Source organism: Pipistrellus hanaki, assembly GCF_964339955.1.
Source record: "Pipistrellus hanaki genome assembly, chromosome: 14".
Taxonomy (NCBI): Eukaryota; Metazoa; Chordata; class Mammalia; order Chiroptera; family Vespertilionidae; genus Pipistrellus; species Pipistrellus hanaki.
The window spans coordinates 6,435,081-6,452,796 of record NC_140516.1 but is presented as its reverse complement, the minus strand read 5'-3'; the positions used below and the strand labels follow the sequence as shown (position 1 = coordinate 6,452,796).

At 62.2% G+C, this 17,716-nt stretch overlaps 1 protein-coding gene across 1 annotated transcript in view; it reads left to right on the top strand.

Annotated features, from left to right (window-relative positions):
• Window positions 1–972: 972 nt before the first annotated feature.
• Window positions 973–17,716, top strand: part of RET (ret proto-oncogene) — a 52,352-nt gene continuing 35,608 nt past the window's right edge. Inside the window, 1 exon segment of the mRNA XM_084903930.1 lies at window positions 973–1,174. Within this exon segment, the coding sequence (XP_084760056.1) occupies window positions 1,108–1,174 (67 nt within the window). The 5' untranslated portion in view covers window positions 973–1,107.

The window sequence follows — 17,716 nt, the reverse complement described above, 5'->3', positions numbered from 1 at the left end:
GGAGCCCCCTCCATGTTAAGGGCCCCAAATGTTCCCTTTAGGATTCTCTGTCTTTGTGGGCATCGTTTCTTTGGACCAGTTCCTCCCTGCTACTCGCTCTCCTACCCAGTCAGTCCCACATACAGAGTTCTGTTGGGGGGCGGGTCCAGCCTCCAGGCACCCCACTATCCCGCCCGCACCCGGTGTCTTTGAAAGGTGCGCCCAGGGCCGGTTCCTGCTCCCTCTGGTAGGACCATCCTGAAGAGGGGGTGTCACAAACTGTCCTAGGAGACCCCTCCCCTCTCCTTCACCAAAACCTGGACGTGATAAGCTGGACTCCAGCTGGCTCCTGGAGAGCTCAGAAGGTGCAAAGAGCACTCCGGCTCCCCTGCCCCTGCCCTGGCCCTTCTCCTCAGCCCCCCAGCTCGAATGGTGCCCCCAAGGAGGCCGAGCTCCAGCCCCACCCTCCACCCCCGACCCCAACACACACGCCCCGGCTCCAAGGAAATGGCGGAGGATGCGCTCCGTGCCAGGAGCCTGGAGGCGGGGCACCCGCTGGTCCCCGCGTCCGTTCCGGCGCCTCTCTGCCTCCTCCCGCACCCCGCATCCCGGCCAGCTTCCCTGCCCTGGGGGGGGAGGCGGTGGGGGAGGGCTAGGCGATGGAACCCTGAGCTGGGGCACAGGCTGTGCGTGCAAAGGGCGCGGGCTGGGCTCGCGCCCCGCGCCCCGCGCCCCGCGCCCCGCGCCCCGCGCCCCGCGCCCCGCGCCCCGCGCCCCTCGCTCCTGCCCAGCCCAGCCCAGCCCAGCCCACGCCTGCACCGGCGCCGGGTGCCGGACCCTACTGGCTCCTGCCGGGTACGCACTAGGCGTGCCCAGCCGGTCCCAGGCCTCCCCGCCCCGCAGGCCCCGCCCCGCCGCCCCGCCCCGCGGCACCTCCCTCGCACCCGCGCCGCTCACCGGAGTCCGCGGCCGGAGCCCCGCGCAGCACGCAGGTCGCTCCGAGTCCTCCCGACGCTCCCGGCGGGATGGGACGGCCCGGCTGAGGGCCCCCACTTGTCCCCGACACTTGTCCCCGACACCCCCCGGCCGACCCACCACCCTCCTGCCGGGGCCCCAGCGCGTACGGCGATGGCGAAGGCGACCGCCGGCTCCGCGGGGCTGCGATGGCTGCTGCTGCTGCCGCTGCTCGGCGAGGGTGAGTCCGCGGCCGGGGCTGGAGGCCGGGGCCCGGGGGGGCGGGGGCCGGGGGGGCGAGTGTCCGGGGGGCGGTGCCCAGGGGACGGGTGCCCGGGGGCCGGTGCCCGGGGGCCGGTGTCGGGGTGGGGGGGGCGGTGCCCGGGGGCAGGGGCCGGGGGGGGGGGCAGGGGCCGGTACCGGTGCCGGTGCTGGGGGGCCGGTGCCCAGGGGGTAGGGCAGGGGCCGGTACCGGTGCCGGTGCTGGGGGGCCGGTGCCCAGGAGGCGAGTGCCCGGGGTCCGGTGCCGGGGGTCGGTGCCCGGGGGGTCGGTGCCCGGGGCGAAGTTGGCGCCGCGCGGAGCCGCGGTTGGACACACTCAGAACGCCTTTCTGCGAGCGGCGCGCGTTTGCGGGCCGGAGGGACCGGCGGGGAGCGGCGTGGCGCAGTGGGCAGGGTCCCTCCGCCGGGGCTGGGCGGGTCTGGGGGAGCGGGACGTGGGCCAAGCCTGGAGGCTGGGGCTGGTGCCGGGGTCCGAGCCTGGTGATGCTCGGAGCGAAGCGGTGGAGCTGGTTGCGACTCCGGCGCAGGTGGGGGGCGGGAGGGGGAGCCCAGAAGCCGGCCACCTGCGCGCGGAGTTCGGTTCCTGCAGGAGATCGCGTCCCGGTGCGCACCCCGCGCTCCACAGGCACAGCCCGCCGCTGGCTCCGACCCGGCCGCCCGGGGCGCGGAGAACGGCCGCTCTTTACGGGAGGTTGCCCTTCCCTCCTGCGTTTTCGCCTCCCAAGTCTCTAAAAGCCTAAAAGCCTGGCGTTTGTTGGCAGGCTGCCCTGGATGGCCGGCTCAGACCGCCCGGCGCGGGGGCAGCGGCCTGCCGTGGTCAGGGCACCTGCGGGTGCGGCCGGTGGGTCCACATGGCGGCTCTGGCCAGCCTTTTCCAAGAGCTTTTGGCCATCCTAGAGTGGGCGGAAAGGCTGGCCTCTGCCCCCACCCCACACCCAGCAGGACAAACCCCAAGGCTGTAGACTCTTACCCTGCGTGTGTTTTACTTCCCCTCGGCAGTGCCTGCACCCTGTCTGCACCCCCTGTCTGCACCCCGTTTCCCTCTGAGAGGGAAGGCGCTCCAGCCACCTTCCCGGCTACTTACACAGAGCAGGCGCCCTCTCTCTCTCTCTCTCTCTCTCTCTCTCTCTCTCTCTCTCTGTCTCTTTCTCTCTCTGTCTCTCTCTCTCTCTCTCTCTCTCTCTCTCTCTCTCTCTCTCTCTCTCTCTCTCGTCTTTGGGTACAGAAGAGGGAGTGGCCCCCTAATGCTAGTCCCGGGTCCGCACAAACTCTGGGTTCGCAGGCTCTCTCCAGGCTGAGTCTGTGTGACTGGGTCCCAGTCTCAGGAGCAGATAGGAAGCCAGAATGGTCCCCGGAGTGAGACTCCCTCTCCTCGCCCTGGGAAAGAGTGGGGCAGGTCCATTTCCAGGATAGGCCCCTGAGTCCCGGGTCCCAGAGAAAGACTGGCAGAGGCTGTGAACACAGGCAGGGCAGTGGTGAAGGGAAGACCTCCCCTAGCTCTTAGGCTGCAGCTTTGTAATTGTGGGCTGAGGCCTGAGGCAGTGCGCAGGGCAGCCTCCTGGCCAGCAAAGGGTTGCCTGCCACAGGCTTCCCCGGTGCCCTTCCACTGCCTTCTGCTTAACCAGCGGGCCCGGGGAGGCTGCGGGTGGCTGGACTGGGGTCTGGGCTGTGAGGGCTGGCCGGAGGCACTTGGCAGGAACAGGTGGCTTGTCCACAGCCCTGGGCTGTGGAGTTGGGTGGCCCAAGACAGGCTCTTCAATCCAGGGAAAGGGAGCCGCCCACCTTCCCTTGGGATGCCCAAGAAACCATGCCTGGTGGCACTGAGAGTGGAGAAGTGGCCCACAGCACCCTGGAGGAGACACCTGGGGCCTCTGGAGAGGGTGGAGGGTGCCCCTTGGGGCGGCAGAGCCTGACTCTCAGCGAGCTGCTCCGGCTGCCACTCCTGTGTCTAGCGCCGCAGGGACCCACCCAGGCTGGAGCCGCTGGGCCTGGCGCGCCCTCTTGTGGGTGCGGGGTGCAGTGGCCTGGCCTGCTGCCTGGAGGATGAGCTGAGTAGAGGATGAAGGCCAGCCTCTGCTGGTCAGACACTCCCAGAGACTGACTGGAAGCCCGCTCTGTGCTGGGGGACTGGCAGGAGGGGGCTCGGAGGCGATCAGATAAAGAGGCAGCAGCTAAGATCAGAGCTCAGGGAAAGGAGCAGCGCTGCCTCGGGCTGGCAGGCGTGGGCTGGAGGGCCCAGAGCAAGGTCATGGAACACAGGACAACCCCCGTGCTCACCACCCCCCACCCCCACCCCGCCCCCTGCCTCCACGCCACGTGCACACACTTCCATCATTTGTAACCACACACACCTTCACAAAAAGGTGCCGACCCACACACACAGCAGGCAGACCCCCCACTCACACCCTTGCATCCACGCTCACACTCACACTCAGTCACCACAAGATACACCCTGCCCCTCCTCAAGGCTGTGTGCGTGACCCCTGTGGACACCACTCCCACAGCGTGGCCTGGCCTTTCCCACTGCACCCTCGCCCAGCGGACCCAGACCCTCTCCCTGCCACGCGCGCACACTGCGGTTCTGCGTGTGCACACAGGAACGCACCCTTCACCCCCACACCCATCCGCCCCCAGTGTCCTGGAGCCAGAGCTAAGGAACCTCCATCCAAGGCTGTTCTCTGAAGAGTTTCTGGCCGTTTGCTGCTCAGCGCAGGTGCAGCCGCCCTGTTATGTAGCCGAGGAATCAGAATCCCGGCTTCTGGGGCTCCCCACCGGTCCCAGGCTGACCATCTCCCTGACCCTCAGCTCCTCCTGCATCTCTCGTCTTCCCACCTGGCTTCTTGGGTCCCGTCACCTCTTGCTACAAGGAAGGACTTCCCCCCTCTGCCTGGGGACCCCCAGGCCTTTGACTCCCAGGCACCAAAGAAGGGGAGACTTTCCATGTCTCGGCAGGCCCCTCTCCAGGCCGCTGGGCCCACCCCTCTGCAGTGGGGCCTGGGCAGGTGCTCCTGCCGGACCAGCAGGGACCAGAGCAGCCCTTGGCCAGAAAGGCTGCTCCATCCGGTCTGCATGTCTCTGTCGGCCCCGCCCCTCTCAGTGGCCGGGGACTAGTGGAAAACGGCTCCTGCTCTGCCAGGCTCACCTGCCCTCCTCCTCCACCTGCTAAGGCCCCCGGTCTCTCGGAGCTGCCTGTGCCCACACCGGCTGCCCTAGGCCCTGCCAGGCCGGCCTACCCCAGGACAAGGGGTGGAGCCAGCGGGTGGGCTCCTGAGGGTGGGGCCGGAGCACAGAGCACAAACAGGGACACGTAGTGAGCCAGTTGCTAAATTGCCTTTCTCCTGCAGAATCGCTCCGGCGATGGCTGAGGAAGTCGCTGTTTTTCTGGCGATGTGGAGAAAATGGGATGCATCACCTAATGGGGAGCTAATGGCCTTTTAGCCAGGGAAGGAGAGAACTAATTAAAAATTGTGGTATCTGTTAAAACCGAGCCTGAGGTGCCAGGGTGAAGGGAGGGCCCTGGCGCTGCCCTCCCCTGAGGCCCACCCCCTCTGCAGCTGAGAGGACCCTGGTCTGCCGGCCTTGACCTGAGTGAGGCCGGTGCCACAGCAGCCACACCCCGGGGGCTCACCGCTGTGGGTCTGTGCCAGGGACTGCTTGTCTGCTAGCTCACTGTACCCTCCCCAGACCCTGAGCCAGGTGCCTTGTTCCCATTGCACAGGTGAGGAAACTGAGGTGCCCAGAGCCTGTGACCTTGAGCCCAAGGAGAGGATTTACTGACTCCCCAGCCCAGGCCCTCTGTCTCTCAGCAAGCCCCCTGTCCGGGCCAGCGGTGGTGGGGACCAGGGCAGGGCCGAAGGGTGTTCTGGGAGGGAAGGTGGCCCTGTGCCTGCTCCCCACAGTGACCCACCTGCAGGGCCTCCGGGGACACTGGCCCAGGCGGGGGAGGGAGGGCAGCCCTGTGCCAAGTTGTCTGAAGCGGCCCCTCTGGGTCCTGGGTGGCTGGGCTGCTGCCGTGGCTGAGGCCTGGGAGTCCTGGGGCCCGGGGACCGCCACCGGCTGTGGCTCTGTGATCTCGGCCCCAGGGGAGGGCAGAGTGTGCTCTGGTGCAGCAGGAAGAGGTCTCTGTGCTGGTGGCACCAGCCTGGAGCGTGTCCCCTGCACACACCCTCTGCCCAGGGACCCCGCGCAGAAAAGCTGCGGTGCTGAGGAGAGGGGGTGGGGGTCAGGGGACACTTCCCAGGGCTGGGGGCTGGGATACACAGCGGGGGACACAGAGCTGTTGTTACCTGCAGGGAGAGGCGGGCAATAAAGTGTGTGTGTGTGTGTGTGTGTGTGTGTGTATTCAGATAGAGGTGAGGCAGGAGGGGGTGTGTGTGTGTGTGTGTATTCAGATAGAGGTGAGGCAGGAGGGGGTGTGTGTGTGTGTGTGTTCAGATAGAGGTGAGGCAGGAGGGTGTGTGTGTGTGTGTGTGTGTTCAGATAGAGGTGAGGCAGGTGTGTGTGTGTGTGTGTGTGTGTGTGTTCAGATAGAGGTGAGGCAGGAGGGTGTGTGTGTGTGTGTGTGTGTTCAGATAGAGGTGAGGCAGGTGTGTGTGTGTGTGTTCAGATAGAGGTGAGGCAGGAGGGTGTGTGTGTGTGTGTGTTCAGATAGAGGTGAGGCAGGAGGGTGTGTGTGTGTGTGTGTGTGTGTTCAGATAGAGGTGAGGCAGGAAGGTGTGTGTTTGTGTGTGTGTTCAGATAGAGGTGAGGCAGGAGGGTGTGTGTGTGTGTTCAGACACAGGTGAGGCAGGTGTGTGTGTGTGTGTGTGTGTGTTCAGACACAGGTGAGGCAGGTGTGTGTGTGTGTGTGTGTGTGTGTTCAGACACAGGTGAGGCAGGAGGGTGTGTGTGTGTGTGTGTGTGTGTGTTCAGACACAGGTGAGGCAGGTGTGTGTGTGTGTGTGTGTGTGTGTGTGTGTTCAGACACAGGTGAGGCAGGTGTGTGTGTGTGTGTGTGTGTGTGTGTGTTCAGACACAGGTGAGGCAGGTGTGTGTGTGTGTGTGTGTGTGTGTTCAGACACAGGTGAGGCAGGTGTGTGTGTGTGTGTGTGTGTGTGTGTGTTCAGACACAGGTGAGGCAGGAGGGTGTGTGTGTGTGTGTGTGTGTTCAGACACAGGTGAGGCAGGAGGGTGTGTGTGTGTGTGTGTGTGTTCAGATAGAGGTGAGGCAGGAGGGTGTGTGTGTGTGTTCAGACACAGGTGAGGCAGGTGTGTGTGTGTGTGTGTGTGTGTGTTCAGACACAGGTGAGGCAGGTGTGTGTGTGTGTGTGTGTGTGTGTGTGTTCAGACACAGGTAAGGCAGGAGGGTGTGTGTGTGTGTGTGTGTGCAGGTAGAGAGGCAGGAGGCTGGCTGAGGGTGAGGGGGAGAGGGCAGTTGCACTCAGAGTGGTCAGGCCCATCCTGTCCCTCTGCAGGCCTGGGGAGGGCTCCCCAGCCCACCTACCTCTCCCCTCCCGGCCCAAGTGGCAGAGAGGCAGCCGGGGCCCGTGCTGGGGGTCTTGGGGAGGCTGGGACCTGAGGACCTGCCCCTCCCAGACACTGGGGGACCCCTGTGGACTGAGCCCCCTCCTGCCCTCCCTCCCCACCTGGTTCTCCCACCTCCCGCTGTCCCTGAGCTCTGGGGCCACAAGGCCTTGGCTTCCACAGAGCTCCGGCCTCGCAGCGGTGCCTCAGGGGAGCCTCTGGGACCCTCTCTGCCCCCGCTGGAGGCGGAGAAGCCATGGACCTCGAGCATCCTCTGTGAGGACCTGGGAAGGCAGAGGGGCCTGAGGCAGCAGCAAGGTGCCTGCTCCCTTAGCCCCTGCCCGCGGGAGCCGATGCCCCTAGGAAATGTGGCTGAGGAGTAGGTGATACCAGAGGGACATAGAGGGGGGCAGTGAGGGCACACCTGGCCCTCAGGGAAGCAGGTGGCTGGGCTCGAGCAAACACCTCTGTTTGCTTTTGCCCTGTGGGTGGCTCCACCAAGCACAGCAGACAGGGCCCCCACAGCCAGGTGCCCTGACCGGAGGGGGGCGGAGGGGGGCGATGCCTGCTCTCCCTGACATCAGGCGTTCGCTCACACCTGCTCCGGGGAGGAGCCTGTGTCCCTGCAGGCCCCTGTCCTGGGGGTCCGTCTCCCCTCCCCCATCCGGGTGCCGGCAGCTGCACCCATCGCCATCGTGGGCCCCGGCCGCTTTGTGCACGGGTGCAGACATCTGGTTCTGCAGGGCCAGGGCTCCAGGGGGACCCTGGCCCCGGAGGAGGAGGCAGCGGGCGGAGCTCCCGCCCTGCCCAGAGCACAGTCTGACCCGCTCTGCCTGGAGAAGGGCTCGCTGAACGCACGCGGCCCTGGCGTGGCTCTGTCATCCAGCCTGGCCCCAGGCCGCCCTCCCACACCTACCTGTGTGCCTGCCAGGAAGCTCTCATGGCTCTCTCTTCCAGAAAGGGGAAAGAAAGTTAATTTCCTCACACTTAACTAATAGCCGAAAAATGCTGGGGGAGGTGTGTGCTCCGTGTGCCAGGATCTGGGGGTGGGGCAGGGGTGGGGACTGATCTGGGGGTACACAGAGTGATGGGGCCTCAGAGCAGAAGGAGAGAGTTTATGAGTTTCTTCTCAACGTTTTTTGGCCAGTGACACAGGCAAAGGCGAGAGCCGGGCTGGTCCCAGGCGCCAGCTTCTCTGCGGCTCCCCATCCTGCCTCCAGCACGGGCTGTGCATCCGCCCACGGCTGCCCCTGCCCGCCTTTCGGGCGGGGGGGGTCCGGAGCAGGGCTCTGGGTGCAGTGCCTGCCTGGAGGGTAGAGCCTGTCAGGGGGGCGGCCTGCAGGGGGCCCCTGCTGGACCACAGACATGGTCCACGGAGCCTTGAAAAGCCTTGGCCAGGATCCACTGGGACTTCCTTCGCTTCCCTAGCCTCCCCCACTTGTGTCTGTCAGGGCAGGCGGAACTGTGATTGGTAACAGACACCTCCAACGCCCCCCCTCCCGCCCCACTGTCTCACTGACTCAACAGTCTGTCTCCTGCTCCTGACGCTCATCAGCCATCCACACCCGGAGGCACATGGTGAGGGGCACGGAGCCTGAGCAGCCAGGCCTCGTGGGCCCACGGCAAGCTGCCCGCATCCAGGGGCTGGAGTCCCGCCTCCCTCCGGCACCGTGGGACCTGTGCCCTGCACACCTGCTCCAGGCCCCCCTCCTGGGCCACACAGCAGGCCTGTATTGGCCAAGCAGCAGGGGCGGGGGGGCAGAGGGAGGGCAGGGGGAGGGAAGGGGGAAGGAAGGGGGGGCAGGGGGAGGGCAGGGGGGCAGGGGGAGGGCAGGGTGGTGTGGGAAATAACTCACAGTGCTTTGGAGACGAGAGTCACGTGGTAACGTTCTGGAAGGAGCCGGGCAGCGGCGCTGGGCACAGTGCGGCACAGGCACCGCCTCTCGTGCTTCCAGAAGGAAACCCGCACCCACAGGCAGCGCTGCCCTTCCCCAGCCCGGCCCCGCAGCTGCCCTCGGCGTTCTGGCTCCACGGGGATGTCCGTTCTGGACGTTTCTCATCAGCGGCCCTTCACTGGCCTGGATGTTCCTGAGGGACCCAGGGTGCCGCTCACACTGGCATCGCCTTGCTGCCGAGGGCCGTGCTCCGTGGCACGTGTAACCACACCTGTTTGCCCTTCCACCGGTCGTGGACATTGGGTTGTGTCCCCCTTGGCCGTGGTGGATAGTGATGCGTGGACAGTCGTCTGTCCGAATCCCTGCTTACAGGTCTCTTAAGGGTAAACCTGGGAGCGGAACTGCTGGTTCACAGCGTGGTTCTGCGTCCTGTTTTTTGAGGAACCGCCAAGCTCTTTCCCATTTCACATTCCCACCAACTGTGTGAGGATTCCCGTCCCCCACGTCCTCGCCAGCGCTTACTATCTCTGCGTTTGTCTGTTTTAATGACAATCATCCTAGTGCGTACAAAGTGGCGTCTCATGGTTTTGATTCGCTTCTTCCTAATGATTAGTCATGTTGAGCATCTTTTCACTCGCTTCTTGCCCATTTATGTCTTCTTTGGAGAAATATATATTCAGGTCCTGTGCCGCTAATTTAATGGGTGATTTGTCCTTTTTGTTCTGGGGTTTACTTTGCTTTATCAAATCTCCAGGTATTTCTGAGAAGTGTTTTCGTCTCGTGGCGTTCCTGTCACCCAGTGTCTGAGGCCCAGGTCCCTTTGGGGGAGGATATGAGTGTCTCCGATGTCCTCCTGTGGGGCTGAGTCCCCATGACCCCACTGGGGCCCTGAGGACATTCTCAGAAGCCCTGGACCTAAGCCACATGGAGGTCAGACATCCCAGGAGCAATGTGCACAGCTTGTGCTGGACCCTGATGCCTGGCGACTGGCCTGGAGGACAGGGAGGAGGCGGGGGGCGGGGGGCCAGTGTCCCGCCTGGCCTGGCTCACCCAGGTCCAGGGCCACCTTGTCTGACTGAACCTCAATCCAGACTCTCCAATAACCAGGCAGATGCGTTGCCGCCGTATGAAAGCAGCTGCCAGTCTGTTGGGGGAGTTTGGGGGGACAGTGGTGCTTTAGGGAAGCAGTGCCCCCACCTTGCACAGTGCAGGAGCCCAGTGTGGAGGCCTGGACCGAGGAGGAGCAGGAAGCCTGCACAGGCCGGGCAGGCCCATCCCACAGCCGGGAGGGAGAAAGGAGAACTGGCTCTCCCGGCAGGTGCCCGGCACCCGGGCTGCCTGGGTAGCACTTCCAGGGAGCAGCTCACAGCCGGAACAGACCGGAAAGGCCCGGTGCCCATCAGGGCACAAGTCCACTGGGAAGGAGCATGGGGCGTTCCGCCCTGTTCTTTCTGCTTCCTCCTGTCACCTCCTTCAGATCTAGGCTCCTGGCTTCTTGCCCTGTCAAGATGGCCTAGGACCACATGTGTGGCTCTGATCCTATTCCAGCCCCACATCCCTCATCCCATAGGGGCCACCTAGGCCGGAGCCCACCCCCAAGTTCCATCCTGCCCCCATCCTGCCGGTCAGGAAGCTCAGCGTCAGGTGAAAGCCTCCCATTTCTCAGATGGGAAGACTGAGGCCCAGACGGAGGTGTGAGCTGTCACATGTGGGGGAGGCATCGTCTGAGGACTTGGTTGCCATAAACTACACAGTCCCCCCAGCTCTGGAGCTGGCTTGCTTTCTCTCCTCACCTCTTCTTCCCCTGTCCCCTGTTAATTCTCATCTGAGGTATTTTTCTTTTTTCTTTTTGTCCAGAGAGAGTGGAAGGAAGGGAGGGTGGGGAGAGAGAGAGAGAAACATCGGTGTGAGACACACATCGCTTGGTTGCCTCCTGCACATGCCTCAACCAGGGCCGGGGACCAGACCTGCAGCCCAGGTCCATGCCCTTCCTTGACTGGGAATCAAACCCGAGACTCCGATGCTCTGACCACAGAGAACACCAGCCAGGGTAGAGGCTCCTGATTCGCTCCTGAAGTTGAGGTCTGGTGCCCCAAGAGGCTGGATGACAGTGTCCAGATGAGGTGGCCTGTGCCCAGCGCTGGCCTGCTGGGCGTGCACTGGGGCCTGCGGACTGGCTGACCTCCCTGGTCCCAGGTCCACGCTCTGCCAGCACCTGCCTCTCTCAGAGGCTTCCCCAGCTCCGTGCTCTCCTCCAGCAGAGCAGACCCTCAGGCCTTCTTTGGGGACCCCCACATCCTCAGGAGAGCCCAGCTTCTGCTCCAGAGACTGTAGTGGCCGCCCCTGGGCTCCGGCCTGCAGCCCACCTGGCTGCATGCCCAGTGCTCCTCCTCGCCCAGGAGTGGAGAAGGGCGAGGACAGAGGCCCAGAGCCGCAGGAGGGGCTGGAGGCGGGAGGCGCCTGCAGGAGCACATGACCTCCCAGCCTGCCCTCCTTGTGTGCTGCGGGCTGATGGCAGGAGACGGCTTCCTTTGAGGGGGCGGCTCTCAGACATGACAAGGAAGCACGGTCAGACTGCAGCGTGGCCTTCCGCTCCCCCGTGAGCTGCAGTGGTCCCAGCGAGGCCCAGCTCTGCCTAACAGGCTGGTGAGGGCTCATGGAGACACCGTGGCCCCTGTGGGTGACCCTGTGCAGGTGCTGCTCTCCCAGAGACTGCCCTGACCAAACACCCCCCCACACCCCCACCCCCACAAGAAGGTATGAGCATGAGTCACCATCCATAGGCAGAAGCAGATCCACTGGACCCACCTTCTCAATGGGTGCTACTAGGACTCGATAGGGCCGGAGGACGGAACCCCTCATGGCTCACTTCCGTGCCCCACGGACGGGCGTGGCAGGTGTGCAGCATCAGTGCCCCTGGCAGGTGCTCCCTGCGCACACAGCAGCCATCGCTGTGTGTGTCCCTGTTGGGTGGGCACAGCCTGGGCAAGCTCCTGCCCTGTCACCCCTTCCTGGGCCTTCGCCCTATGTCACAGGAATGTTAAAGAGCAAACTATGCGGGAAACGGTTAGGGGCGCCTGCCTTTTAGGAGGGGCTGAGGGAGGTCACGCATGGCTATTGATGGTGCCATTTCCTGCCTGGTCCGCGGGCCGGTGGCCAGGTCCCCAGGTCACGGCGCCCTGGCTTCTGTGCAGATGTGTGCGTGTCTGTCCCTGAGCCCGGAGCCCCGTGGCTTTGCACGCTGGCCTGTGGGGACCCTGGCTCTCGGCCTGTGTGGCCTTGTACAAGGACTGAGCCTCTCTCTGCTTTGGTTTCCCTCTGGAAGACAAGGGTCATGTGGCCCCTCCCTCTGGCAGCTGTGTTGATTGAGTGGACAGTACATGTGAGGCCCTCTCGGCAGGAATGCTCTGTAGGAGCCTCACTGGTTAACAGTGAACACCAGTGAGGAGGGTGCGGGGACGGGGCACATACGGGCAGGCCGGGGCTGCTGTGCCCAGGCTGCTGGGGCTGTGGGACACCAGCGCCCTGGAGCCGAAGGGGCCTGGTGACCGCACACGGTCATCACAGGCCACTTGAGTGGCCATTGTTTTTCCGGGCAGGCCTCGCCCTGAGCGAGAGATTAATCGTAGCCTAATTGTTCGTTTCCTTTGCACAGAAGCCGGAAGGAACTGCCGGGGAGGCCGGTGACTAGCGCGGCAGCTGGGAAATGGCATTTGGGCAGGCGCGTCCGTCATCTCGGGGCGGCCAGGCCGCTGCAGCTGGCCTGGGGGGCGGGAGTGGGTGGCAGCTGCAGGTGCACGCGGGGTGCAGCCTGGGCCCCGGTCCGGGGAAGGGGAAGGCAGGGCCTGCGGGCGGAGGAGGAGTCTGGGCAGTTGGCTCCTGTGCTGCTGGCCTGCAGGTCTCCATCGCCAAACCTTAGCCAAGCCCGGCCTCTCCCCCACCGTGGGCAGAGGGTACATGGAGGCCATGGGGGTCCTGGGAAGCCGGCTGTTTGCAGTTCCGCCAGGAGTGTGAGCGGCGGAGGCCGGGCTTGCTGCCCGTGTTGGATGGATAGAGTGCCGTCCCTAAGCTGCACGGAAAGCTCGATGAGGTGTGCGGGGAAGAGCCTCCATAAGTATGGAAGGGCCCCTGTGCGCGCAGAGACCACGAGGCCTTGTGGCAAGGGCTGGCCGCAGGTCTCTCCTCCTCCACCAGCTGCTCCTCTGGATTTCAGCCACTCTGCCCAGCCAGGGCCCCAGAGGACAGGGCCTGGGAAGCCACGGCACCCCCACATTGGACCCTGCCCGCCCGCACCATGGACCACACCACGGGGTCCAGGCTGGAGGCTGACAGTGGGAAGGGCCCAGAGCGCTGTGCTGCAAGCCGCCAGCCAGGCAGGCGGGCAGGAGCCCCGGGCTCCGTGCTGGCCGCGGGGCAGGGAGAGCCCGGCACCCAGGGTGTGCCAGGGTGGCTGCTGCTCCTTCCCACGTGCTGGCCCCATCGGGCTTGCCTTTGCTGTGTGCTCAGCCCAGCCCCGGAAGGCCCCTCAGCCTTGTGGCCACGGTGGCACCGGCTGCCCACTGGAGGCTGCTGGCAGCCTTTGGGGCAGAAGGAGTGTAAGGCTGGGACTGAGATGGCAATAGTGTTGACTAGGGTGCCCAATGGGCACCAGGGAAGTAGCTGCTCCAGGCGTTTATTTAGTGCCCAGAGTATGCACCACGCTGTGGGGCATATTCCTACAGAGGCCAGAGGTGTGTTGTTTTCTCAGTGGTTTTGCAAACAGAGGCTTACATTCAGAGCAGCGGGGTTGGGACAAGCTATGAGGTTTCCTCAGGGCGCACTGGCAGGTGAGTGGGTACAGCTGAGCTAAGCCAGGGGCCATGGGCAGAGGCCGCTAGCTCTGAGAGTGAGGTGCTGAGCCACCAAGTTACTAGAGCCTGCCCAAGCCTTCCCTTCACACCCACACTGTGCCAGGCATCAGGCACCGTTCTGGGTACACGACCCTGAAGGTCCTTACAGCCCAGCTTTTCTCCCACAACTTCTGTGGGCCAAACCTGGAAACGCTGCTTTCATTTGGAAACCTCAGGATGGCTGGCAAAGTGAGAGCGGTGGTGATGAAGCAGTCATGGGGAGGGTTGAAGGTAGTGGTGGTGGTGGTGCTGATGAAGCAGTCACGGGGAGGGTTGGTGCTGGTGGTGATGAAGTAGTCATGGAGAGAGTTGAAGGTGATGGTGGTGGTGGTGGTGGTGATGAAGTAGTGATGGGGTGTGAAAGAGATGATGGGTGTGAAGTGAAGGTGATGGTGAGGGTGGGGTTATGGTGGTGGTGGTGTTGGGTGGTGGTGATGGGAGCTGGGGAATGGTGGGATGATGGTGGAGATGGTGAAGTGATGATGGAGTGTGAAAGTGATTATGAGGGTGAAGTGATGGTGATGGTGGTGGTGATGGCGGTTATGGTGAGGGGGGGTTATAGTGGTGATGGTGTGGGTGGTGGGATGGGAGTTGGGTCTGGCCTGGTCCGTGAGCTCTCTGATCTCAGCTTGCTCACCCGGAATTGGGCTGATGAGAGCAGCCCTGAGGTGGTGATGGTGCAGTGAAGGGAGCAGGCACTACACTGGGACTGGGGCCTGGTATGGGGGAGCGGCAGCCTCCGCTCCCACTAGCTGGGGAATTGCTCTGAGAGGTGAGGGAGCAAAGGCCAGTATGGCCAGGGGCTTGGGGAAAGGCCTGAGCTGGACCCGGGCTCATCCAGGAGAGCAGGTGGGGAGGACCATGGACACGGGCTCACAGGAGAGAGGACGGGGAGGACCAGGCACCCGGGCGCCGTGAGCAGGGCTGAGCAGACCGAGCGCCAGGCCCAGAGCCGGGGTCTAACTGCCGGAGCGGCAGGCCGTGGCTGCGGGCATTGGGCCGGACACAGAGGCCAGCGAAGGGGTCAGAGTGGCACCTGGAAAAGGTGTGTGTGCTGGCTGCCCAGGGCAGGTGGGAGGCCAGAGGCCACTGAACCCTGGGGACAGGGAAGGCAGCAAGAAGCTGGAAAGTTCAATGGGAACCTGGCAGGGTGCAAGGAGTGGTCACCCAAGATCCCGGGGTTGGCACCTCAGCGCACACAGGGAGGAGGCTGGCCACACCGGCAGAGGGGAGTTACATCAATCCGGACTGGTCTGCCCTCTGCCTTCTCTGGGGATCGAGCGACTTTGCACCGACGCCCACACAAGGACACTGGCTTCAGGCCCTGTGACCTCCGTGGGCCTGTTTCCCATAAAAAAAAAAGGAAAGTTTTATGACTTTACGTTTTATGACTGTGTTGGCTTACAGACAAATGTAATCCATGCCACTGTCTTATATCTTCTTCTTATATCTCTTTCTTCTGATCTTAAAGTAAATTAAAACTACAATATCTGTGGACCCCAGGCACTGCCCGCTGGGCAGCAGCAGCTGCCGTGTAGCTGCCTGTCTGGAATAGCGGGCCCCTGGCACCGAGGGCTGGCCACGTGGCCAGGCCTGTGCGTGTCCTCCCCGTGGGATGGTGAGCTTCTCCTGTGCTGGGCGCTGTGTTCCTGCGAGTGACCGGCGGTGAGGCAGGAACCTCAGCAGAAAGCAGACGTGCCAGGTACTTACCTGGGCCATGGCAGGCAGCCAGGGCAGCCCTGGGGGGTTGCCAGATGGGGCCAGGAACTTGCCGGTTCTGATGGGCCCTGGTTCTGGCTGAAGATAGAGCTGTGGGCACACTTTAAAACTGAGATGCCCATAGCTGACAACAAAAGCACAGGCAGCAAGAGTAGATAAATTATACTACATCAACAATAGAGTATTATTCAACCTTAAGAAGGAAGGAAATTATGATACATGCTACAACATGGATGAATCTTGAGAACCTTATGGTAAGTGAAATTAAGCCAGTGACAGAAAGGCAAATATATGATTCTATTCATGAGGCACCTAGAGTCATCAGACTCAGAGACAGAGTCACATGGTGGTTCCCAGGGGCTGGAGGGAGTGGGGGGTGTGGAGTTATTGTTTAGTGGGTGCAGAGTTTCAGTTTTACAAGATGAAAGAGTTCTGGAGATGAATGATGGTGATGGTTGCAGAGCATGTGTGCTCACACATGTACACACATGTTCGTCCACAGGCACGAACTGTACACTTAATGCAACTGAACTTTGCACTTAATTAAGATGATGAGTTTGTCCTGGCTGGGTTTCTCAGTGGTTAGAACGTTGGCCCCGCAGACCAAAGGGTCTCAGGTTCGATTCCTGGTCAAGGGCATGTACCTCGGTTGCAGGTTTAATCACCAATAGGCAACCAATTGATGTGTCTCTACCACATCGATATTTCTTTCTATTTGTCTGTCTCTTCCCCACTCTCTCTTCCTCTCCCTCTTCCCGCCCCACACACCTGGCCCTTCTAGTCTCTAAAAATCAGTGGGGGGGGGAGGACTTTAAAAAAAAAAAAGATGGTAAATTTGATGTTATGTGTATTTTACGATTAATTTGATTTTTTTAATCAACCCCCTCCAGCCCACCACCCCAGGCCCTCACCACCGCACTGGCTGTGTCCAAGTATTAGGCACTTATGCATTCAAGGTCTTTGGTTGATCACCTCCCATCCCCCTCCCCCACCTTCCCTCTGAGATTCCGCACTCTGTTCCAGGCTTTCATGTCTCTGATCCACTCCATTCATCAGTTTGTTTTGTTACTTATTAGATTCCTCATATGAGTGAGATCATGTGATACCTCTCTTTCTCTGACTGGCTTATTTCACTTAGCGTAATACTCTCCAGGTCCCTCCATGCCGTCTCAAGGGGTAAGACATTCTTTTTACTGCTGCCTAGTATTCCCTGGTATAAATGTACCACAGCTTTTCTGTCCACTCATCTACTGATGGGCACTTGGGCTGTTTCCGGATCTTACTTATTGTAAATTGTGCTGCTATAAACATAGGGGTGCATGCATTCTTTCTGATTGGTGTTTTGGGTTTCCTAGGATACCCTGATTAGTTTTAAAAGCTGATATTCCTTTTAAATACTCCCCAAATTTCTATTTGCCACAGAGCTTCCCCTTTCTTCCTAAAAGCATAAGACATTACACTCCCTTGCAAAAGCAGCCTCCAGCTGGGACAAAGCACAGTGATTGGGGGGGGGGGGGGGTAAAGCAAAGCGAGCCTGCCTGTGCACGAACACACGTGTACATGTGTGAGCACACATGTTCTGGCTAACTGACATCACCACTTAGGTGCTTCCTGAGCTGGGTCAGTGGTTTTGTTCTCAGCCTGATGGCGGTTGGCTCAGCACCAGCCATTGGCCTCCCTGGGGCAGCCAGTGCACTGGAGGGCGTTATGCCCATAAGAGTCTCGTGAGCAGAAGGGGCATCCACCCACGTGGCTCTGTGTGCCTCACCCTGCTACTGACCACCCATCAGACCATGCCAGGGCCTCTTAACTGCGTGTGCTCTCCCCACCTCCCCGGTGCCGCCCCTTCCATCCCACATTCTACCGTTCCTCAAAAGTGTGCAGCCCTTCCCACCTGTTCGTGAAACCATTTATTGGTCGGTTTGTTCTTCATCGATTCATCCACTGATTCTTTCAGCAGTGACTTGGCCACTGTGGCCGGAAGGTGGGCACCTGGGAGAGTTGGGAGGGGTGAGTGGGGGGGAGTAGTGGACCCCCCGCCCCGATGAGAAGCTGGGTCTTACTCTGCAACCACGGGCAGAGCATGCTGCGCTGCAGACGGGCAGCCTGACTCAGCTGAGCCTGGCTGCTCCTTGGCAAGTGGCCTGTGGGGACCCGAGTGGCGGGCGGAGGCTGGGTGAGCCTGTGGTGTCAGGTGAGGGTGCATGGCAGCTTGCCTGGGGTGTGGCCGGGGCAGTCTGTGGGCCGGTCCAAGGGGTGGAAGAAGAAAGGGCTCCGGGGGACTCTGCGCTGTTTGGCCTAAATGGGGCGGAAGGGGAGGGGCCTTGACTGGGGTGGGAGGAGTGGGAGGAGCAGGGGTGGGGGTCCGCTAAGCCAGACAGGACATGGCAGTGGAACGGTTGATGGAGAGGCGCATCTGGCAGTTGGGGTCGAGGTGTCCGGGCTGGTGAACTGGCAGGCGCTGCGGTGTCTGCAATGGTGGCAGTTAGAACTGGG